This window comes from Takifugu rubripes, chromosome 1 (assembly GCF_901000725.2).
Source record: "Takifugu rubripes chromosome 1, fTakRub1.2, whole genome shotgun sequence".
Taxonomy (NCBI): Eukaryota; Metazoa; Chordata; class Actinopteri; order Tetraodontiformes; family Tetraodontidae; genus Takifugu; species Takifugu rubripes.
Window position 1 is genome coordinate 4,034,491 of NC_042285.1, and position 23,401 is coordinate 4,057,891.

At 47.8% G+C, this 23,401-nt stretch overlaps 1 protein-coding gene across 3 annotated transcripts in view; it reads left to right on the forward strand.

The window, feature by feature from the left end:
- LOC101074618 (C-terminal-binding protein 2) overlaps positions 1–22,666 on the forward strand; it is a 68,854-nt gene extending 46,188 nt beyond the window's left edge. Inside the window, exons 3-11 of one of the 3 annotated variants that reach the window (XM_011616673.2) lie at positions 11,000–11,154; positions 14,003–14,147; positions 14,859–15,065; positions 17,154–17,368; positions 18,482–18,612; positions 19,196–19,323; positions 19,655–19,772; positions 20,087–20,161; positions 21,038–21,173. In XM_011616673.2, the coding sequence (XP_011614975.1) occupies positions 11,000–11,154; positions 14,003–14,147; positions 14,859–15,065; positions 17,154–17,368; positions 18,482–18,612; positions 19,196–19,323; positions 19,655–19,772; positions 20,087–20,150 (1,163 nt within the window). In that variant the 3' untranslated portion in view covers positions 20,151–20,161; positions 21,038–21,173. Of the gene's footprint in view, positions 1–4,715; positions 5,484–10,999; positions 11,155–14,002; positions 14,148–14,858; positions 15,066–17,153; positions 17,369–18,481; positions 18,613–19,195; positions 19,324–19,654; positions 19,773–20,086; positions 20,162–21,037 lie in introns of those variants that run through there. The other 2 variants (XM_029840467.1, XM_011616598.2) reach the window with 2 other exon arrangements.
- Positions 22,667–23,401: the final 735 nt, after the last annotated feature.

The window sequence follows — 23,401 nt, forward strand, 5'->3', positions numbered from 1 at the left end:
TGCCATTTGCGTCCGAGTTTTAAGTTTAGTGCGTCTTCGCTGTTCGCCGAGGAGGAAGGTGTGAATGAAGGGTGGAGGGATAGAGGCACCAAAATATCCTTTTATTTTGTGCCTATAGCAGTCTTTGCTAGGTGTAGGTTGCTTTTTTTTTTTTAAAAATGTTTGAAGTTAAAAAGCAGAGTGCGATGTTCACGGCTCTTCCTTTAACTGTTGCTGCACCTGAGCCAGTTGGGGAGTTTCTGCCTTGAAATTTCAGCCTGCCTGTCCTTTTTAGTTCTCCCTTCCCCCCCTAAAAACACACTAATTTGCATTTCCATGGTCTAATTTAGCCGTCTCCACTCTGTTTTGCCTTTAGTTCCCATTTTGCTGTCCCTCATCCCTGCATCTTTTCTAGCCCTGGTCCTTGCAGTACCATGGGGATTCAGGCGTGGGAGGCTAAGAGAGGAGGGGGGCAGCAGAGAACACAAAAGCAGAGAGACAGTTGTTGACTCAGGGTTGTTATCTGCACAGCTATCGAGGGGGTTTGGGCTCTTGGTTTATGCGGATGTGTGTCTGCATACATGCCTGAAGGGGGTTATTTATCCTGGCTGCTCCAGCAGGTGCCTCTCAAAGGATAAACCCAGGCCTCCTAAATAAATATTCATCATTTGGGAATTAGACTTGCGTCACCAAAACCACATTAGGACTTCTCTTTTACCACCTCTCTGCACTTTCTATCCATACCGTCCATTCCAAGCAGGCATCTTTGCTCCCTAAACCCCAGATGAATTGTCTCTGAGCATAAAAGACAGAGAAAATCTGAGAGCTGTAGGTGTTTTGTACCAGAAATGTAAAGCTGTCAACTATCGTTGTGCTCCTACCGCATCTTTGTGACGAGACACCTCACGTTTTAGTTGGATCCAGCTTTGAAAGGTCAAAGGTTTTAAACTAAATCCATAGGAATCATGCTTCAATACAATATTGTTTTCTGTCTGACCTTTTTAATTGGTACCTTCGATCATTTAACTCACATGAATTGATGGATGGCTACCCTGCTGCCTTCTGCCTATGATAGAGGCTGCTTTCACCTTGTCCTTACAGCAACTTCAGTCCTCCGGGTTTGATCAAAGCAAGTTAGTCCTGTTTATTCCCCTCTGATACTGGCTGCCTATTGTTCCCACATGTTTAGTGGTAGAAAAGAGCGGGCAGAGCGATTCTGCAATAATGCACGTGGCGCGTAACAGTTTTCACTATGTCACATATCGGGATGCAGCCTTGTGCAATCTTGAGCCAAAGTGACACCCCTCATTAGTTGTGGCAATTGGAAAAAAAACTGCACAACCACATACGTTTTGTGAGCATTGGTAGAATTCTGCAGTCATGGTTGCGATTGTGAAGAGCTGTGAGGGGGTCCTTCTGTCAGTCATTAAAACTAAAAAGTGTAGGTGATAATATCTGGGGGAAAAAAGCTGTTTCTTTATGGTACCTATGTTGCAAAACGTTTGTATAAAAGTAGGTCGTCGTCTTAGAGAGAAGGCTGAATTTCACAGATATGTTTTCATTTACTAGACGATATCGGTTTGACAACAAAGCGGGCAGGCATGCTAAGGGTGCTACGTTATAATAGTAATAGTGGAAAACGAGTTCAATACAAGAATCTAACCCACTCTTTTGCTACTGCCAGGCCAGCTTCTGAAATGGACCCCTGGACCTTGAGGCATAATGTGGTCTACTGAAGCTTGGTCTCCAAGCAGCAGGTTGGCCTGCTCTACCATTCGCTTTTTTAAAATCCCCTTAAGTGCTTTAGTGGGATTTAACAGGCCTCTACATCCAGCGTCCTCTCAGCAGCCAAGTTCCAGCACTTACAGGAAAAGGGCGCTTACAGTATAATTAGGCCGGTTAAAGATGAGGACTCTCTCTCTCTATGGTAAATCCACATAGGCCGCAAGGAGGTTCGGACCGCTTGCCGGGTCTTTCAGAGCGTGACCGCTGCCGTTGATATTTGACTGCACTAAAGGTCAGGGATATAAGTCCTGCAGCAGGAGGGCGAAAGCAAGCAGAGATTTATATAGAGAGATTAAAGTTTGAACTCTTTTGGAATCCGGAAAAGAACGTGAAAAAAACAAAAATTGTGCTTCTTTTTACGAGAAGGAAACCTTTACACTTTTTTTGTGACGGCGATGTCTTTTTATTTGGCTTTATAAAGGAAAAGGTACTGGAACCTTTAGATTTCCTACCTTATAAAAATGACAGACATGACAAAACAGCTTGAAAACCAATTCACCACCGCTTCTTGGTATAATAAATTTATATTTTTCAGACCAAATAACTGAAAACCAATAAATAAGCTTCAGATTCATTCTTTTTGTATTAAATAATTGTGCTTGCGTAAGCTTGTGGACTGACTTGTAGAAACAGCTGCTTGTTTGCGTAACCAAAAGCTCTCTAAGGTGTGATTGTGGCTCTCCTTTACGGCGGCGGCGGCGCAGGAGTTTGGCGGGGGTGAACAGATGTAACCTTCAGTAGTTATTTAGAGCCAGGCCTGGCTGCCCCAAACGTGAAAGGAAGAAATGTGTGTTCTTCCTGTGCGTGTTTGCACGTGTTCTTCAACGAGGTGCCGGTCTGCTCTCACTCCAGTTGACTTGCCCCCACCTCCGGTATGTCAACTGCTGGAGTCTGTCAAAAGCACATGTGTGGATGCTGGTTCAGGCCGTGGACCAGCTTAGCTCTCCTATCGACTCCCCCACCCACCATTCCGCTTCTGGGCTGGTGCCTGATGGGAGAGTCTAATGCTGGAACCAGCCGTTAATATTCAGAAACAGGTAAAGAGCGGGAGAGTGGTCGGGCAGCTATTCACTTATGTTCGTAGGAGTGTAGCTCATCTCACTTCCCTTTATTTCTTTTCACATCACTAATCAATGACAGCCACTGTGCAATTATGGTTCTTTTTAAAAATTCAAGGTCTGTGGTTTTATTATGTACCGGTAATGCTAATTTAATTTTGCAAAATATAGTTTTGAAGGCTCCTGTCAGGTGCTGAATGGGGACTTCAAACACTATGCACATAGGTGATGTTTATGTTTTTAAAGGTTTCCCCACAATTTTCTATTGTATTCTTATTTTCCACTATAAACATTGTTCACCACAAATTAATTTCATATCTTTGGAGCGGTACTTTTCTCACTGGCACCAGAGCCATCAAGATATGACTTTAAATCCACTGTGTGGCTTTTAGCGAATTATTCAAACAATGATAAAACCTATTTAAAGTCCCCTTTATTCTTTATTTTTGCACTGATAGGATAATGTTATTGAAGAGTTGATGTTTTTAGGCAGCCCTGCAACTACACAGCTGCAGCCAGACGTCAGAATCTTCTCTGTGGAGCTCAATACTATTTGACATTTTGACCTGCGGTGTTTGCACTCATCAGAGGCCATTCATAGAGTCCAGTCATCTTTCTGCGCTTTCCTTTCTTTTTTTAAAAAAAGAAAAAAAAAATCCTCACATCCACAGAATAGTCGTGTCCCTCGAGAAACTCTGAGCTCTCGTGTTCCACAGAAAACATCTTACTGTCAGTCATCCTCCCACACAACACCCCCAACAGCCTAATTTTATTGAAGAGAGAAAGATCAGAGGGGCAGGCGTATCCTCACACTCCATCAATACTGTGTGTGTGTGTGAGAGAGAGAGAGTGAGAGAGTGAGTGTCTGGCTGGTAGGAAGTGGGGTCTGCTGCCTTTGATGGTCACACTCCCTCAGATGTGTCATCATTGGAGACAGAGATGGCATGTCACTGCTCATTGGGCTGAGAAACAACAGCCCGGATGGCCACTGTAGGATACACACAATAATGATGAAACTGAATAAAAATACCAATGATGCTCTGATAGACGTTTCCACCCTGTCCTCTGTAGCAAAGTCTCCCTCCCTCTGTCCCTTTTGCCGCTCTGTGGTAATCGGTTGTGGCGTGTGACCGCGCGGGGCTCTTTGTCTTTTAGTCGCGCCTGTCATGCAGCCGGCGAGGTGTGCGTGTCGGTACGTATGTGCGTCGCCATGCTCTGGCCACGCTGCAGAAGCGCAGGGAGGGCTCCGCTTGCATTGTTATTCTAAACAGGGTGTTTTCAGCCGCTCGTCCTTGCCGTCGTACAGCCCAGCAATCTGTCAGCTCGCCCCCCTCCCTCACTGGCTTTCGCCTCCAGGGAGCAAACTGTGAACTTAACACACTCGGCTCTGATGACTTCCCCGATGGTGTGAGAAAACAGCCAACTCTACAGCTGTGATGTTTTAACTGGAGTGGCTTGAATGTTGCATTGTTCTCGTTCTGGACTGAAATACGTGTGTGCGCATTACATGCTCAAAGTTAGGGTGGGGATTGCAAGAGTGTGTGTGTGTGCGTGTGTGTGTCACCATTCAGATCTCTTCCCGGCAACCCAGCAAACGTCAGGGTAGGGTGAGGATTTGGTGTTTGAGAGATGGTTGAAGTCTACATGAAAGTGTATCGGAAGAGGAGGGGAGCAAAACCAAAATGGGGAAGGAGGGGGGGGGGCTCAAAAGTGTGTGACCGTAAAAGTGAATCGGTAAAAAGAAAAGGAGGCAATCGTCCTGAAGGCACGGTCGCGTCCAGGTTTAAAATAAAACATAAAAAAGGGGGAGAAGACGGAGGCGGAGGAGGCGGAGGAGGAGGGAAAAGGGGAGGAGGGATTGTGCTGGAGTGTGTTCTCCGTGCCGATCCTATGAAGTGAAAGCAGCCAGGGAGTATATTGTGCAAGCTGAGAGAGAGCTCAGCGCTGCATGTTTGAGCCGGCACTTCTGATTCAGGTTTTTCTCCGTGTGATACGCTCTTTGCTGCCCCTCGAGCGTCATTATCATCTAAGACAAAGGGTGAAGAAAAAGCGATTGAGACGGTGAGAGATTGAGAGGCGTGAATAGATGTTGCGCAGCGGACGGGAGCGAGAGAGTTTCCAGCCGCCGCGCTGCCTGGCTCCCTGACCAGACATATTTGCCTGGGAGATCTTTTTTTTCCTTTTCTTTTGGAAGAACAAAAGCACCCCCACCTCCCCATCCCTTTGCCTTCTGCATCCCGTTGCCATCCGGCCACCAGCCTGATTGTCGCCGTGCGTGCGCGCGCGCACACAGACGCCGGGGGTGTACGCTGCTTTCTTCCCAGCCCCCGAAGGCATGGACGGAAGATGATGCAGCCAGGAGCTTAGTGCGAGCATCCTTCACAGAAACCCCTTCCCCTCACCAACCGGGCCAGGGCAAGACGAGCAACTCCAGGGGGAGGGGGGAGGGGGGTTTGAAGGAGTGAAGCAAGGCGAGGAGGTAGAGAGCAAGCCGGTGCCCTTCTTGGATTATTTGCAGAGGATTTTGCACTTCCTTTTATTCCTCTCCCCCCTCATTCTTTTGTACTTCTTTCCTCTCCTCAGAGGTTTTTTTTTTTTATTTATTTTTTTGCTACGATGTGTCAGTTTTAAGCCGAAGAATGTGGAGACAACATTTTCCAGGCAAGCAGCATGATTCTTGTTTTCTCTTCTGGATGTCTAATAAAGTCTGGCATGTGGGAGGTGGGAGGGAAGTAGGTGGATGGGGGGGAAGTGGGGGAGTGTGCGTTGCGTAGTTGTTGAGGTCGGCAAGTAGTCCAATAGTGTTGTCACTGCAAAGTCCGCCTGTCTAAATCCGCTTGGCTCGGTGTGCTCACTTCCACTGTGGTCTGATGCTCCGAACGCCCTTCTGTAGCCTGGGGCAACATCAGGGAATAAAAGAGCGGGAAAAGGAGGGGAGGGGAAGGGAGGTCCCGCACGGCTGTGCCGTGGATGCATCTGACACCCACTTTTGTTCCGTGTTGGAACGTGAACCCGGTCCACCCGTACACACACACACGGGGTGCCATTTAAAACAGGCGTGGGCTCTTGGCAGGGGACGGTGTGGCGTGGTGGGCAGCCTGGCTGTGACAGGGGTGGGGCACAGGCAGCCCAGGACAAGCTGCCTTTGTTTGCTACTTTTGGGAAAGTGAAGGGGAGGGCTCGGCTGCCAACAAAGGGTGTTTGTACCCACCTCTCTCACCCTGCGTATCGCTCCCTCTGCAGCCACTACAACTCACCTGCTCTGTCAGAGGCAGATGTAGGGTGTGTATGTGTGTGTGTGTGTGTGGAGAGAGAGAGGAATAAGAGTTGTAAATGACTAATTCCGCCTCGGTAAAGCTGAAGTACAGGCTCTGGCAGAGTGCCATGTGAAAAGGGAGGAAACTCCAGCAAGGAAAACAAAGTGTTGTTTGACCCAATAGCACATCTGTGCATTATGCCAAGTTTCTCCATTACTCTCCAGTGTAGCTCCTGGCGGTTGGCCAAGGTTGTGTGTGGGTTCCTATTCATTTGTTGCCACATCCATGCAAGTGTGTTCCTGTAGCTCATGCCCTTACACACTCCTCGTTTTGGCCTTCGCAACCTGTGCCTCCATGGGAAGATTTATCAAACGCAGGATTTTTTTTCGGGATTCTTGCGGAAGCTCGATGCAGTTTAACTGAATACGATTACAGCAAAGATTCCTATCATTTATGAGTAACTAGGGTTGGCCTGGAGCCAATTAATGGGAGCTATTAAAGCTGAGAGCATGAGGATTTTTTACTGCACTGAAAATCAGTTGACTCACAAAGTCTGTGTGTGGTTTAGTAAAATTATTTTGTACAGCTTGCAGGAGGCACTTAAGAAGCACAAGTGTGCCCTTTAATCAACTTCTTTGGGGCGTTAGCATTAATTAGCTACTGTTGGTTTATGGAACAAAATATTTGCCAGTTCAACGCAGAAAAATCGCAAGTGTGAACTTTATTTTTTTGAATGAATTTCATTGGCATCACAACCAAATCCTCTCACACTGCTGTATGTATACAATGCCAGTATCACAAGCCTTCTCGCTCCTCTGTGGGCATGTTTCTACACTTTCACAGAGCCTCCTTCTCTCTGCCTGACTGCCTGCATTAACCACACAAGGCGAGTCGGGTTTCAGACCAGCGCAACACACAGTAGCTCAGTAAAAAGGAACTGCTGGTGGTCTGTGGCAACCTGTACGGACCCACTCCTTGTTATCCAGATGGAGCCACCTCTAAACAGCAGCTTGCGGTTGCTAGGAAACCGGTGGCAGTAGCTGATGATCATATGGAGAGCTTTTGACAGTTCTCATTAGTAAGCGCTGCATATATATATATATGTGTGTGTGTAAGTGTGTTTTAATCTTCTTCCCGACCATAACAAAAGAGTTTCCCTGTCCTCCCTCCCGGTCCCTCGTTCCCTCTTGGAAGTAATGCAACACCAGCAGCAGAGGCCAGCAGAGGAAGAAACCCCGCTCCCTTCCCCACATAATGGAAACTTTGGCCTCATCTCCCGGTGTGCCGCTCTGCTGCGTCCCGCTGCCAGACTCTGACTAAGTGTTGCTGGCTCAGGGACCGCAGCCTTGAACCTGAGCCGAGTTTGGGCTCCACAAGCGTTTGTTCGCAGAAACGATAAGATTGAGATGACGGAGAAAGATTGAGCAAATATTTTTTTAATAAGCTGGAGCATGCAGAGTGGGTTTTAAGCCGTTCCCGGTTCGCTCCAGTCCTAGATTTCCGAAATAATTTCCACTGTGACCCCGTTCTCATTGTTGACGACCATTGCGTGTGTTCTAATTGAGGAAAACGATCTGTTTTTAGACTGCTAGCAGATGTTATGTTTAAAAGAATAAGCTCAAGACCCATTTTCACCTTAACGCCCTTAACGCCTGTATTTCATTTTATTTCACAACTGCATAACTGCTTGTAAAATAGTTGTCTTTGGGAAACACTTTAGATCAGGAAAATCACATGTTACCCCGCCTGTCCCAGTAATGTATGTGCACATTGGTGCAAAGAGAGCTCCTAGCAGGGGGTGTGAGCGTTACATGCGTTTAATACTTTGCTTTGGCAGCAGCTACCGTCCTTTGTGAAAGTGGCCCAGTTCAGTTCTCACAGGCACATATTATCCGCAGCCTAGCAACAGTTTAGCAACAATGACAGGACGTGCAAGCCCCACAGGGAAGGAGAAATTAAGCTGCGATCTCCCCTCCGCAACTCTTAACAGGTACCTGCCTTTAGTGTGTATAAAAATCAGACTTGTGGCTCGGTTTGAGTCCTGGGTGTCAGCCAGCAGCTGATGTAGACCAGAAGGGCAGCGCTGGAGACTGCAGAGAACATGGCAGAACTGATTAAACTCATAGCACTACCAGTCAGATCTGGAAGACTTCACAGACGAGGATGAACTTTCTGGTATATAATCACAGTGCCCACTTGCATTTGAGACTTTAAAAGAGCAAATACTGAACTTTGGGTTGTAGATTTTTTTTCCCTCCTATAAATTAAGATAAATAATTCAACCTGGACCTGCTGCCATCTTTAGTTAGTGAATGCTGACCACAGAAATAAATGGTGATGCAAGGACGTCATGCAGACATGAGAACTGTTTTTTTTTTTGTGCAGCTGACAGTGGACCACGGTTCTGGTTAAGACCAGTTTGATCTACATGCTGTCAGTTTACCACAGCGGGAGTGCTGCCTGTCGCCTACCCCGTTTCTCCATCCCGAAAACACCGGCATCTCCTCTCCATCAAAATCAGCAGAGTGCGAATCAATCTGTCACACAGCGAGAGACGAGCACAAACACACACCGCAGCTCTCGGCCAGAGCGAATGAGCGGGAAGCAAATGATGGTGCGGGAGGAGATGGAATGACGGTTGAGGTGAAAAGATGACATATAAAGGAGGGGAGGAGAGCCGGTGAGTGATGGCAGGCGCAGGTGATGAAAATATACGGTAAAACAGGGGATGGAGAGAGGAGTAGAGGGTAAGATGGTGTGCAAACAAAGATACAGAGGGAGGGATGGAGATGAAGACCTGTCAGAAGATGCTATCATACAGAGTCGGGTGGGGGGATCTGGGAAAATGCAGCTCCGCGGATGCCAAAATGGTGAAATGTTGCAGCGACAGGAAGATTGAAAGAGTAAAAGGTCAGAGAGAAACCCAGCGGATGATTCATAGAGTTCGGCCTGTCGAACTTCTGCCTGAGGGGGTTCAGCGCTGCCTCCCAGCCCCTCCTGCCTCACCCACAGCTTCCCTCTCTTCCCCACCCACTGCTATCTATAATCTCTGTAAGCCAGTGACTAGTGCCTTAAATGAAGCGAGGAAAAGGTTACAGGTGTTCTGGGCCGTCGCTGCCAGTCAGGGAAGACGGCAAAGCCAATAATCAGCGCTTTTATCTCTGTCTCTATCTCGCAAAGCTCATACTCTTCTTTTTATTTCCTTATTTAGCCACACACGACTCGTATCACCACGAGCATCTTTAATCTGAAATGTGTTATTCCCGCTGAGTCCAACCAAAATGGAGTAAAAGGTGATTCGGATGTGCAGGAGCCCTGCGCATGCTTTTGGCTGTTTAAAGGTCTGTAGGTGGATGATGATGATGATGATGATGATAAAGATGAATCTGAATGCCAGTAAATAACGTGTGGTTTTCTGTCTCGCTGTAACCCGCTGTAATGGGAACCGATGCGCTCATTGCTGCTTGGCGAGCTGTCAGCTGCAGATGTGACACCGGCGGCTCCAGCCGTTTCCCACATCACGTCACCTGTTTTTAAGCAATCGCCGCCGCAGCGACGGTCGGTGTAGGCAGGTGGGGGGAGGGGACCGGGTTCTGTCTGTCCTTCCAGAGAGGAAAATCTGCATTTGTGTTGATGGTTAGGCGATCAGCCAGATGGTATGTGGAGAGAAGGCGCCGCCTCAATGTTAACACTGGATATTTGATCTGTTTTCAATACAATTATTTTATTTTTGATTTTGACACCTTTGATGTCTAGAATCTTTGAGCTATGTCTTCTAGCTGGTCACTCTAGTTGGTATTTCTTTATTTTACTCCCCACCGGTCTATTATTTCCGATCTTCCGGTGTGTTCTTTGACCACTTACACTCACAGGGAACTTTCTCAGTCTTTAATCTGCTAATCTCGCCTCTATCTGCCATGACCAGCCTCCGCAGCCGCAGTAATCCCACAGAGCCCATCCCTGACGGGGTGACATCGTTGTAATCTTATTGGAACAACAGAACCAAACGCAGTATACGCCAGTATACGCCGGCGTCCACTTCTGAAGTGGAAGCACGGCAAAAGGAAGAAAAGATGTTCGGTCTCGCTGAATCGATCCGTGACTGCGGACGCTTCCTCGTGTCTTTGACCTGTGCACCGCTCTGGTGTTTGTACTCAGCTGGGACCAGTCTCTTCCTGGTTTCGGGTTCATCCACCTGCTGGTGCTGTCTGGCTCCCGAGCAGCCCGCCGCTTGAATATTGATGCTCCTCACTTGTTAAAATTGTATGAATCAGGATTCATAATTGTCTGTCTTCGGCGCGACATGTCTCCTTCAGTGGGAAGTGTGAGAAGGTCGGGCCCACCGGGGGGCTCGGCCCCTCTCAGCTCTGCTCACGTTAGAAATGAGAAAAAAAAACCAAAGGAGGGGGAGGAGAGCGAATGCGGAGTGCGGCTCAGACAGGATAGTGATGCATACTTTGCCGGAGACGCTGAAGTAAACCAGTCTCACCCTTAGATGAACTTATTTCAATCCCTGGCTGGTGTTATCTTTTCTTTTGTGCTTTTCTTTTCTGAAAATAATCAAAGATTGCGTGAAAACATACAGGTATAATGAGGCATCCACTTGTGTGCGTGTCTCATAATGCTGTCACGCAGTCGCATCTAAAGTGGGGACATTGAGGAGTTCTGGAGCTGAGGTTGTGGTCTGATCCAGTCTTCAGTGGCTGCATTGATTTATTGAGCACCACTCGGGCTTCTCCGTGTGTTCTAATCAGCATCCGAAACCACTAACACAATTACAGAACATCTTCAAATGGATTTTTGCTTCTTAATGCATTCAGTGCAAAGAAATGATGAGGTATACATCTATTTGAATAAAAGTGCAATGTGATCTTTTAAATATTCTTTAACGTCGCCCATTTCTTTTCCATCTGCTCCCAGGTATCAGGCCCCAAATCATGAACGGGCCCATGCATCCGCGCCCGTTGGTGGCGCTCCTGGACGGGCGCGACTGCACCGTGGAAATGCCCATCCTGAAAGACTTGGCTACCGTGGCCTTCTGCGACGCTCAGTCCACACAAGAGATACACGAGAAGGTAGGACCCCCCCACCGACGCGGCCGCCCACATCACAGCAGCTGAGAGCTGATGACAAACATCGCTCACTCAAGCCTGCATCTTTCTCTTCCTATCACAGCACTGATGTGTGCGGTTATCAGCTCCCAGCGCTCTTGCCATCCAAAATTTGGAGGCTTCATTATGATTTAATGTCACTTTGTGGAACAGCGCGCAATGTCTACATCAGTGCCATTCTTCTAATAGAGAGCCTTGTATAGCAGGGATGCGGTGTAATTACATTGGCTTGTAGAGGCTCTTTATTGCTTTTTATGCAGCGCTGTGGCTGCAAAACAATATGTAGCCACAGAGATGGGTATCACCAAAGTGCTATCTTTCCATCTGCAGACGGAGTGAGAGGCGCTACATCTTTCCTCTCAATGTTTTTTATGAAAATGGGACATATTAAAAACAAGGCATTTGCATAGAGATCAATTCAATCACAGACCTTGTGCAGCGCGGAGGAAAGAAGGTGGCGCGGGTGTGAGTGTGTGTGTGTGTGTGTGTGGTGGGGGTTGGCTTTCTGTTTGTTTTAACACCGCCTTATCAGGAGAAACATGATTGTAATGTTCACCTCGCCAGCATATTCAGCAGTTCGCAGTAATAACTTTCTGTCGAGATACCCAGAGGGTCCGCCGAGATTGAAAACGTCCAATTTCTGCTTTCTGCGGAGTTGATAACTGGATACTGTAATGCGACGCTGTCAGGCCAGACACCAGCTGCCGTTCGCTCCTCCATCCACGCCGTTAAAAAAAAAAACCCCAAAAACTTGCAGGCGAGGCTCGTCAGGGGCGGAAAATGAAAGCGTCCTGTGATGATGTGGAATCGTCCAGCCAGCGATGTCTTATTTCCCCTGTTAGGAGGGCAGGATACTGGCCAGTTTACAATAGTGTTAGCTGAAATACACCTGCGTTCCATCATCATCATCATCATCATCATCATCATCATCCACAGGCCATGATGCCTCCAGCTCAGATGGCTTTAAAAAAAGTTTGGTTTTAACCAGTGAAGTTGTGCCAGGTGTACCCTCTAATTATTGTACCTGGCGTTTTATTTAAGTGTTTATTTCCATTTCCATCACCTGCTGGAACCCCGAGCAAGAAGAAATTCAGATTAAATGAGAAGCAGATGCACGGATGGCTGTTTTTGTTATATGTCAGAAAATAGCATATAGCAATAAAATAGCAATAGCACCAGACTGTGTTTTTTTTATGTGTTGAATTACATGTAATCAACGAGGTAGAACTGGCTGTTCTTATCTTTCCCTTTTTACTCTGTATTCTCATCTGAGATCCGTATCTTGCAACTCTTTGCAACAAAGCAAAAAAAAGTGTATATATTGTACAAACACATCTTTGATCACACTCTCAGAGCACACAGATGTTTCCATAATTTAAGATTGACATTCCTGCGCCAGCCGTATTCTGGCAGAGAACCTCTTCTTTTAACGGTCTTATCCCTCACATCTTTGCTGCTGCCGCACAGGATTTGAAAGGTGCCATCATTCAGCAGCATTCTCTTTGGTGCGTTGTCGCTCTGCACCGTTTTATGTGTCGTTAATACGAAGGCTTAAACAAGCCCTAAATGCTAAAACGCATATCTTTGCCTGCCAGCCGGAGACGTTATTGGTCTCATCTATAAAATAATCTCTCATCCACTCGCCGTTCTCTGGAGAGATGACGTCATAGAATCATAAAATCCCCTAATGGTGCAAGTATCGCTCCCCCCCTTCCAAAAAAATAAATAAAAATGCTGTGGATCTCCAAAGGAGAGGCCTCAGTGACGGGCTGGAAAGACCCAGGCATTATCGGAACTGAAAGCTTTGGTTAAGTGGAGCGCGGAATATAGATTAGCTAAGAGTTTCCATTAAATTATACTCCAGTCAGAGCAGAGATGCCCTCAAAGGCTTAATTGTTCCAACTAAAAGAAACTTTCTCAGAGTGAAAACTGAATCAGAACCAGCCCAGAGTACACGTATGCTCCGACTTTTTCGGTATTTTTTTCTTAATCGGTGTTTTTCCTTCCGACATCAACGCATTACTGACGCGAGTGCGCGTTCGGCATCGCTAGCTGCACATTTTCGAATTTCTCTGATTTTAAATGATTCCAGGCGAACAAGGGGATCCAGGTTCATCTCTGCCTGGACCCGTCGATGGGGAGGTTTAAAACAGAGTAACGTGCTCTTTCACAAACCCATTTTGGGGTTTGGTGACGACATTGGGGGAGAATTGAGATCACATATTTGGCTCAGAGGGACACTTTCTGTTCTTCCTTTGCCAATTTGAAGCCCACAGTACATCTCAAGCAGACTCCAAGTCGAGTTGAATTTATTCATCCAGCCCATAATTGCAAGGTTGATTCGGACAACTGTTCACTGGTTAAAAAGGGAGGCAGAATGAACGTTAGTCGAATTACAAAAACAGACCTCCGATGCTGCTTTTACCTGGGAGGCTACTGCAGTGGCAGACCATTTCAGACTCGTGAAGGTTTATTATTCAGCACGCAGCCGCCCTGACCTGCTCCGCAGAGCCGGGTATTCAGACATTTTGTCCATAATCTCCCTTCAGGTGTGAAATTCTGATGACCACGCAGGAGCAAAGATTCTCAGACACAAAATGACTTGTTCCACTTGAGCGCAGGTGCCCTAAATGGCCCCAAAACTCAAGGAGCAGCAGATATTTCATAAACTATGACAGTGTTCAGGGTCAAAGCGTTTGCAATTGTCACAGGTTCTTGGGAGTTTTAAGGTCTAGGAGGAGCCGGGGGTTGGGGCGAAGGAGTGAGCAGAATTCTGATGTCGTGGCTCTTCACTGTGCCTGTGCGCCCGCAGGTGCTGAACGAGGCAGTGGGGGCCATGATGTACCACACCATCACCCTGACCAGAGAGGACCTGGAAAAGTTCAAAGCTCTGCGAATCATCATCCGCATCGGCAGCGGCTACGACAACATCGACATCAAGGCGGCCGGAGAGCTGGGTAGGAGCAGCCACAGACAACTTTGCTGTTTTTTTTCTTTTTCTTTTTGATCAATTTCAAAACGGGGGGGCTCAGATGATGACTGGACACCGCGCTGTCAGCGTCTCTGAACAACCACCCAGACATATGTCAGCGGGATGGTGGCTCAAACAGCCCGTTCCACTTGACAAAGCTGCCATTTCCTGCCAGCCAGAGATACCGCGTCTAACCGCCACCCACTCACCGCCGGCGCTTTCCACGGCGCAGGAGTCAACAGCTATCGAGCCTGGAAAAGGCGATGCAGATGTGACGGCCGCTCTCGGGGAGAAGAAAAGGGGCCATTGATTGAGCAGACTCTGGCTATTTTTTGCTGTCCAGAGACGGCTGTGCTGTTTGAGATACAGAGTGGGATGACGGCATTAGAGGAGAACAAGGGTGGGCAGAAGTGCTTAAGTGTTGATAATGTACGCATGTGTGATGGAGGAGAGGCAAGGTAATCCAAGGTCATGGGTTCCACTTCTGCTCATGCTTGAGGACCTTGACAGAGAGGCCCTGGAGGGCTTTTGTGCGCAGAACTTCTGCAAACGGGGGGGGGGAAAGTTCCAGAAGGCGGCGCTTCAACCGCAGATTCACCAAACGTATCAAATGAGTGATGGTCTCAGTCCTTCGTTTTACAGCTTGACAGGCAGCGCTGATTGTTTGATGAGATGTTCTGTGGTGTTTTTTCGCCAGGCATCGCCGTGTGCAACATTCCCTCGGCAGCTGTGGAGGAGACGGCCGACTCCACCCTGTGCCACATCCTCAACCTCTACCGACGAAACACCTGGCTCTACCAGGCCCTGCGAGAAGGCACGCGCGTCCAGAGCGTGGAGCATATCCGCGAGGTGGCGTCCGGGGCCGCGCGCATCCGCGGCGAAACCTTGGGTCTCATCGGTTTCGGTTGGTACCGCTCTTATCCGACATTGTTTACTCGCAGCTTTTCTGTTTCCAGGGTTGTTGTTTTTTTGTTGCCTTCTCTTGTGTGCTTACGTATCTTCTGGCCGCTTGGTGTGCCTTCTGTTTTCCTGCCCTGATAAGGTTATTTTTCTCCCCGTACCCACAGATTATCTCAAGGTTGTCTGTTTCGCCTCCCTCCGGGCTGGCTTCCTTTTCTCCACCGCGCTGTTCACTCATCCCACCGCTCTAGTGCTCGCTATTATATCTCTATTATTGTCTCTGTTTTCGAGTTGTCTTCTGTCGCCATCATCCCCTGACACCTCGCCATGTTGTAATCGGGTGGCTCCTGGCAGATTGGATGCCTGTGTGTGTGTGTGTGTGTGTGTGTGTTTCTCCTCTCTCCACCTGTTTTGATGTTGATTGTGCCTGTGCGTCATTCTGCCCCGTCTCAGCATCCGTGGCACATGCTCCGTTTCCTCGCAGGCCTCTTTTTATTTTACAGAGCACCGCCTTATCTGCCCACATGCACTCTGTGCACACAAACACACAGCCTCCGCCCCTTACAGGTCCCAGACAGCCTCCTCGACTTAATGCCCTCCCCTCCCTCCTACCGTCCTCCATCTCCCTCTCTCTCCCAGCCTGGTCTTTTCTGTTTTTCTGGCTTGAATCATCTCTCCAAAACAATGTCCATTGTCAGAGGGATGTTGGTGGGGAGCGACGGGCTTCCCGGTGTGTGTTTATAGCAAAGATTCAGCCAGCTGCACCATTATGCAGGCGGCAAGCACTCAGGCTGGATAAAAACCTCTGGCTCTTCGGTGACAATAGACTCAGGAGCTCTTTAAGCGCCGGCCTTCAGGGCCTCTTCAGATCAGCGTTTGTAAATGTGGTTTGGCTTCACCCCACAGGTCACTTTATCACGTCCCCAATATCAAATTTTAAACCCTAACGTGCGCAGCTTATCAATCCTAAAACTAGTCGTGCTCCCGTGGTGCCAAAGTGAGTGATTCTTTTATTTAAACAGGCCTGCAGAAATAGAAGTGTGTGTTGAAGTACTCCAGGCAAGTTTAAAAATGATCAATTACAACCAGGACTAAAATCTAAAAGAGTCGAGGCCATTTATAAAACGTAACAGTGATGTTTAATTAACAAAGGCAGACAAATGCTGTATCCCTTTGGTGTTAGAAAGCTGCAGCACATGAGCGCTCTTATAAATACCGAATGCTCTTCATTCAATTCAGACTTCGTTTCCTTCGCCTTGGCCTTGGCTGCTGCAGCCACGTCCGCCGCATCACTCTCGGGCTTTTCTGAATCCGCGTTTTTGTGTTTCCGCTTCATCCTCGTCCTTCGATTTTTGCTGAGCCAAATCTTCCCTACCTTTATTTTTCACCGGTGATTTCCGTCCCGTGATCCCGTTCGGGATCAGGCAAAAGAATCCTGTCAGATTGAGATCGAATCAGATGTTTTTTTTAAAAAAAAGAGCGCATCTGAGAGGGATTATCCTGCACGGTGAGGTCTCAGAGTGACATAATGCTCCGTCATAATGAGGATCTTGAGAGTGAATAGGAGCTTTTGTAACTCCTTCTCCGTGAGTGGCAGCGTCCTTGTCTCTCTCTCTGTCTCTCTCTTGCTCGCTCTGATCCTCCATCACCTCACACTCTCATCCATCATCACTCCATCACTTATTTTGTTTTCCATCCTCATTCCCTGGCACGGATTTCAAGCTCTCCGCTTGCTCAATATGATCTTTATGTTGTTCCGGGAGGTTGCAGCTTACAGACGGGCTCTTTGATTTGATGGCTTTCCTCATAAGATTTTTATGTTCACACCCTCCAGATGGGTTCACCAATAAAGAGGAATGTTTTCAGGATATTAATCTGTCAATATGATGCCTTTCCTTTATCTCCTCCTCTCCTGCCATCTGTGTTTATTCAACAGGAGTGACATTGACTGTTTCCACTGTATTAGTGCGCAATATTGATGTTTACGGGCCGTTTGATTTTTCTGTTTTAGCTTAAATATATGTGTGTTTAAACACATGGTTCGATTGACACCACAATAGATGAACGTCTCCCTCCGTGTTTCCGTCCTCAGGTCGTACCGGGCAGGCGGTGGCGGTGCGCGCTAAGGTCTTCGGCTTCAACGTCATCTTCTACGACCCCTACCTGCAGGACGGCCTGGAGCGCTCGCTGGGCGTCCAGCGCGTCTACACCCTGCAGGACCTGCTCTACCAGAGCGACTGCGTCTCCCTGCACTGCAACCTGAACGAACACAACCACCACCTCATCAACGACTTCACCATCAAACAGGTACGGCAGCCGCGGCGCCGTTAACGGGCAGAACGGGCGCCACCGGTGCAGCGGCGCCGCGGGCTCGGCCGGAAGGCCGCTGTGATTGGTTGAAAAAGACGTCGGAATGGCAGCTCCTTCATGTCTGCACATTCCTCCGCTCTTTATCTTCACCAAAGCTGGACACAAATTCATTCCTTTGCTCTGTCAAATGCAATTAGCAGCAGCCCACAGCTACAGCAAATGTATCGACTAGGCCACACGGCGGGGGGCTGAGAGCGCCGCGTGTGTGTGTGTGTGTGTGTGTGTGTGTGTGTGTGTGTGTGTGTGTGTGTGGGGAGAGCGCAGCGCAGCGCTCCTTGTCGCTAGCGAAGCTCCCAGGCATCGCCTGGAGCGACCCCTGCAGGAGAGTCAAGGACCTAACCCAGCCTGGAAAAGTACCTCCTCCTCCCCCCCCCTCATCAATATCACTCCACGCTGCCACTTTTGTCTTTTGTGTTTCATCTTACAGTTACAGGCTGCATGAGCGTGTGTGCGCGCGTGCACGTGTGCGCGCGTGTGTGTTAACTCTGCCTCTCCTCTGAAGCTCAAGACTCTTAGCTGCCTCTTAAGTGCTGCACTGAATAAACACTTTCCTCTCTTTCCTTACCAAAAATCTTGGCAGTCACACTCGACAGTTGATACGTGCGCGTGCGTGCGCGTGTTTGTTTGCGTGTGTCATAACCACCAAGGCCTAATAAAAGACTGCCTGCCAGCGTGAAGGCTTTTCATGCCCTTGGATTTCAGCTTTTGTCAAGATTAAGGGATTACTTTCTTCTGAGCATAATCATTTGATTTTTTTTTTTTTCCTTTCCTCCCTCTTACTCTTTTTTGTTGTGCCTTTTTCCCTCATAAGCAGCGAGGGGCGGCGGCGCCGCTTCAGCCTTCGTTTTCATCTCCTGGTTTCGGATTAAGACCGTTCTGTCCCACATCTCTTTTCCTTCCAGGTGCCGCCTGCCTGAGTCCTGAACAACAGCCGAGTCGTGTTTCCTGTGTCATTGTTGTGGCTGTTTTGATCAAACCGATTCGCCGGCGAGGCTGACGCTCGAGTCGGGGTCTAACTGCGCCTCCCCTGCTGGTTTGTGTGCTCTGCAGATGCGTCAGGGTGCGTTCCTGGTCAACACCGCGAGGGGAGGCCTGGTGGACGAGAAGGCCCTGGCGCAGGCGCTCAAAGAGGGGAGGATACGCGGAGCCGCGCTGGACGTTCACGAGACGGAGCCCTTCAGGTAGGAAGATGAACAGGAAACGGAGAGGAACGGGCAGGAAGGTGGGGGCTGAGGCCAAGGAGCTGTGGGCCCTTCCAGAACAAAACGGAGATGCAGTGAAAGTTGATTCACACAAACAGAGTGAAGGGAACCAAGAGTTGATCTGAACAGGCCTCCAGACACCCTGGAAACGGGCCCCCTTCAATCTGCTCTTGAATCCAGGGCGTCCATGGGAGTTAAGCTGCGTGTGATAATGCCTTCGTGGAAAGGCTGCGTTATTATTATTAATGCGGATTGAAGTCTTTTCCACACCTAAATTGTTAGAATGAGCAGATTCTGGGCCCAGAGTCAGTTCCGTCTAACCATTTGTTGCCGTTACCTCGTGTAAACGGTCGTGGAGCTGATGCGTGGGCGCTGTTTTAGCGTGTGTCGGTCTGATCGGGTTCCCCAGGGTCTCCTGGGGTTGCTTCATAGTGGCGTTTCTACGGTGGGAAAAACAGTTTGCTTAAGTTGCTCCCAGCTGCTTCAGGAATCTTTGTAATGTCACATTAATATTAATAACGTAATAAAACTGTTGTTTTTACCTTTTTTTTTTCGTTGGTAGCTTTGCTCAGGGCCCCCTGAAGGACGCTCCCAACCTGATCTGCACGCCACACACAGCCTGGTACAGCGAGCAGGCGTCTCTAGAGATGAGGGAGGCGGCCGCCACCGAGATCCGGAGGGCCATCACGGGTACGGATTTAGAAACCCTCCAGTGTTTCGTTGCCGGGGGCGCTAGCCGCGCCCGCTGCCCGGGTCCGGTTTGATGCGACTTGTCGCGCGTCGTCCTCGCCCAGACGTGGTGATTCCGCGTGGATACGCTCGGGGGGGCCGTTATTAAATCCGGACCTCTTAATAGATGTCATCATCAGGTCCCTGACGCACAACAGAGCCCAGCCAGCGGCTCGCCGCGATAATTGATCCTAATTTGCACGCGTGTCCCATATCCGGCCCCTCCCCCGGTGTGTATTATGCTGCTGTGATTCACTGCTTTTAACTGTGCACGTGTGTGTGTGTGTGTAAGGTCGTATCCCGGACAGCTTAAGAAACTGCGTCAACAAGGAGTTCTTTGTCACCACGGCACCGTGGGCAGTTTTGGACCAGCCGGGCGTTCACCCCGAGCTCAACGGCGCCGCCTACAGGTAAACTTGCGCGTGTGCGGATGAAAAGCATTTGGATCGTTTTTGGAAAGTTTCACTGCCTTTTTAAAAGTGTGTTTTGATGTATTCCCCTTATTCTCTTAGCGTTTCGGACACTCTTCTTTTTTTGGAGCATATACATGCAAACTGTGGTGACTTTATTTGGTGTTCTAACACTCCCTCTGCAGTACTGCCTCTGCTCAGTAACCCCCCTCCCCCCCAACTAACTTTTATAAAGGAAGTAGAAATACATCTCTGTGCCCCCACTCCCTAAAGGGCTTGTCCTAAGTCCACCTCCGTGTGCTTCTTTCACGCAGCCAAGTGAACCAAACTCTTCCGGCTGTCACTACCGGCGGCCCCCATGACAAAAGTATTGCCTAGATAAGGAGCAGGTAAATACCAACAATCCAGGCCGACAGTCTCTTCTCTGGTTGTCCCGGTTAAGACCCTCCGACCTGAGCTCATCTGATGTGTGTCCCTTGTGTTACCCCCTCCCTCCCTTTCGGCCCTCGCTTCAATAATAGACGGTGTTTTGTTAGGGGGGAGCGTGGCGAGAGTTTATCCATGGATGGCGCCATGCTCAGCCTTCTCTGGGGATTTGGGGGAAAGTTTTCAGACTTTTGTTCCCTCCCACTTCTCTGGGCGTGTGGTGTTACTGTAGGGAGCCCCTGAGGAAGTCACAGCAGGACGTTTTGTTCCTCGATTACTTGCATATCCTTGCAGTATCCATGGCAACAGTTATTTAGTCTAGATTTTATCATCCCTCTATTCTTACTTTTCAGTGCTGCCTCGGGCTGTTTCTTGTAACCTGTTGTGAGGATGCAAAAGTAGTTCTGTGCCTTCTCAGGGGCTCCGGGTCATTTTAGTATTTCCTCTATATCTTTGTTCATAGTTGTTGATTTGGCCCTTCTCTGCCACCAAATGAAAAATCGGATTTGTAAAGATGAAGGCGAAGAATAAAGTGGTTTCAGCCTCTTCGCTGTGATTGTTGCCTTTTCTTATTTTTAGAAAAAAAATAATTGAAATCTCACAATATCGTTTGGAAGAAAACGGAACAATCAAAGGCCCATCAAGTCCCATCTTATGCTGTTATTTTTTTATGATTGGCAGCATAATAATTCATTACACAAAGCAGCTCATTGAGGTTTTTGTGATTTTCAGTTACTAAGACGCGTTGCTACGGCAGCAAAGAGCCAGTAGGGTCAGAATGTTGCCTTTATCGATGTCGCCACCTTCATGCAGCGCTGACCACACTGCTCTTATCCCAGATACCCACCGGGTGTAGTTGGAGTGGCTCCAGGCGGCATCCCAGGGGCGTTAGAGGGCATGGTGCCCGGTGGGGTGCCCATCGCCCACACCCTGCCCTCTGGTACGCACCCCTCCCAGGCCCCGTCACCCAACCAGCCCTCCAAACACGGCGAGACCAGAGAGCACCTCACCGAGCAATAGCAGCCGAAGGGACGCGAGCGGGAAACCATCTCATCTGACCTGTTGTCACTCAAAAACACCCGACCAACTGGGACCAAGAGACAGTGAAGCAACACAAGCTTGTTAATTCCGTCATCAACTGGGAACAAACAGTGTGTTCCAGGGGAATTTGTACTTTTATTGTTTTAGTTTTTACTCAGTACCGACTTTAATCTTTGATGATGTTTGAATTTTTTGTTTTGTTTTTTGGGATTTTTTTGGGGGGGGGGTGTCCATCTTCGGGACATGCCTATGATTGTGGACACAGAGTCCAGTGTTTTTAACTCACCAGGTGAGACTTGGTCCCACCCATCTGTCTACATCCCAACGCTCATGGGAACAGCCGGCCGACATCTCAGCACACCTATGGGCAAATAATGAAAGATAAAAAAAAACAACAACTTTGGCATTATGTGCTACTGGACCTTAACCCCCTTATCACCAAGACCTTGTTCCTCCTGATCCGCCTCTCCGCTTCCCTCCGACCCACATCGCCCCCTTATTGTAACTAATGCGTGTTGGTTAGGCCCCTCATTATTCCTCAGAAAAGAATTATTGATTCTTTTTTGTTTTCTTTTGATCATTAGTGTGAATGACTTAAAATGAATTATTGACTTAATTATATTTATCATTTATTAAATATGAAGAATAGGTTGCTCATCTCACGCAGAGCATGTTTTAACCCTTTCCTGTCAAACAGTACGAAGGCTTTCGCGGCTGCAGTTACACAGTTTCACCACCAGAGGGCACTTCAGAACAGCATAAGGGATGTCAACCGCATTTTCCTTTTTTTCAGCGACAAAAACAAAGCACTACAACCATTTTCTTTGCGTTTTAGTGCGAGCTGAGAGCAAATGTTTTATATCTGTTTTCATAAAACAGTACGATTGATGCCCGACCTCGCTTCTTGGAGCACATTTCAGAACAGAGACAGGAAAGGGGTAAAGCAAACCCAACTTTCTAATGACTCAGGAAAACACTTTTTGCAGATAGTTTATTCCCAGAATTTTGTCTTAGAGGAAAAAAAGAGACTACTCTGGTTAGTCTGGATATTTTCTCTCCTCCCTCATTCTCTCCATTGTGGTATTTTTATATACGAGGTGCATCCCCGTTTTTGGTGTTAAAGAGTTTTGAAGAGTCCTGTTAGATTTGTATTGCCTAGTTAAATGTTCCTATAACCATAGTCCTCTGTGAGCTACCCTCTCCCTCCCTCCTCCTTCTCTTTTCTTTGTTTTATTGAAGGCCAGGTTCTTCGGGCATCCTGTACTCTGTAAGAGCAATAGCAGAAACTCGTTTAGTGTCCCAACAATAGCAGAAGAGGCAGCCAGCAGTATGTTTTTGTTTTTAGTGTGAGTATTTGTATTTGTTTCTTGTACAAGGTGAACATTTAGCATTCAGTGCAGTTCAAATAAAAGATACGATTCTACGAACCAGCCGTCTCTGCTGAAATGTTTTTGTTCAAAGTGTAAAATCCATGATAACGCTGGATGTGATGCAATAGTTCCTCAAACAGGAGTTACAGTTCTGCTGCTTCAGTCGCTGCTGAATTTAGGTTGAATACAAATTTTCTACATGTTTTCATTAAGATTGATATATTTGCACATTTAATTTAACTTGAAGCCGAAATACCAATGATGGGATAATTATTTGGATGAAAGCAGGTCTAATTTCTTCTGAATTTATTAATTTACATTTTATTATTTTAGTTAATTTTTTTCATGTTAGTTGACGCTTCCGAGCAGTTGAACAGAGGGCCCTAAACGCACCAGTGGGTGGGCGGGGCATATATTGCCAAAGGGGAGAAATAATATAGCAGAAATGTATCAATAGTTGAATAATATGCTAATATTTATAATATGCGCCAAAGTACACCCACAAATCATTAATAATTTAGTCTCTTGCAGAATGTTAGAGAACATTGACATTAATAACTCATTGGCTTGTATCCATCTTTGTCAGCCTTTTGGACTCGGTGCGTTTCTGTGGCGACCAACTTCTGCGTCAAAGCCTTGGCGTGGACCTACGCTGTGGGCGGGGCTTCCACGCAGACTCCTCCCCGCATTGTCGCACGCGACTCGCTTCGTCGTTACTACTATACGCACCACACAATTAGCTAAGTGATTTTAAACGCACACTTTGATTGCAACCTTGTTCATTTTAACCGT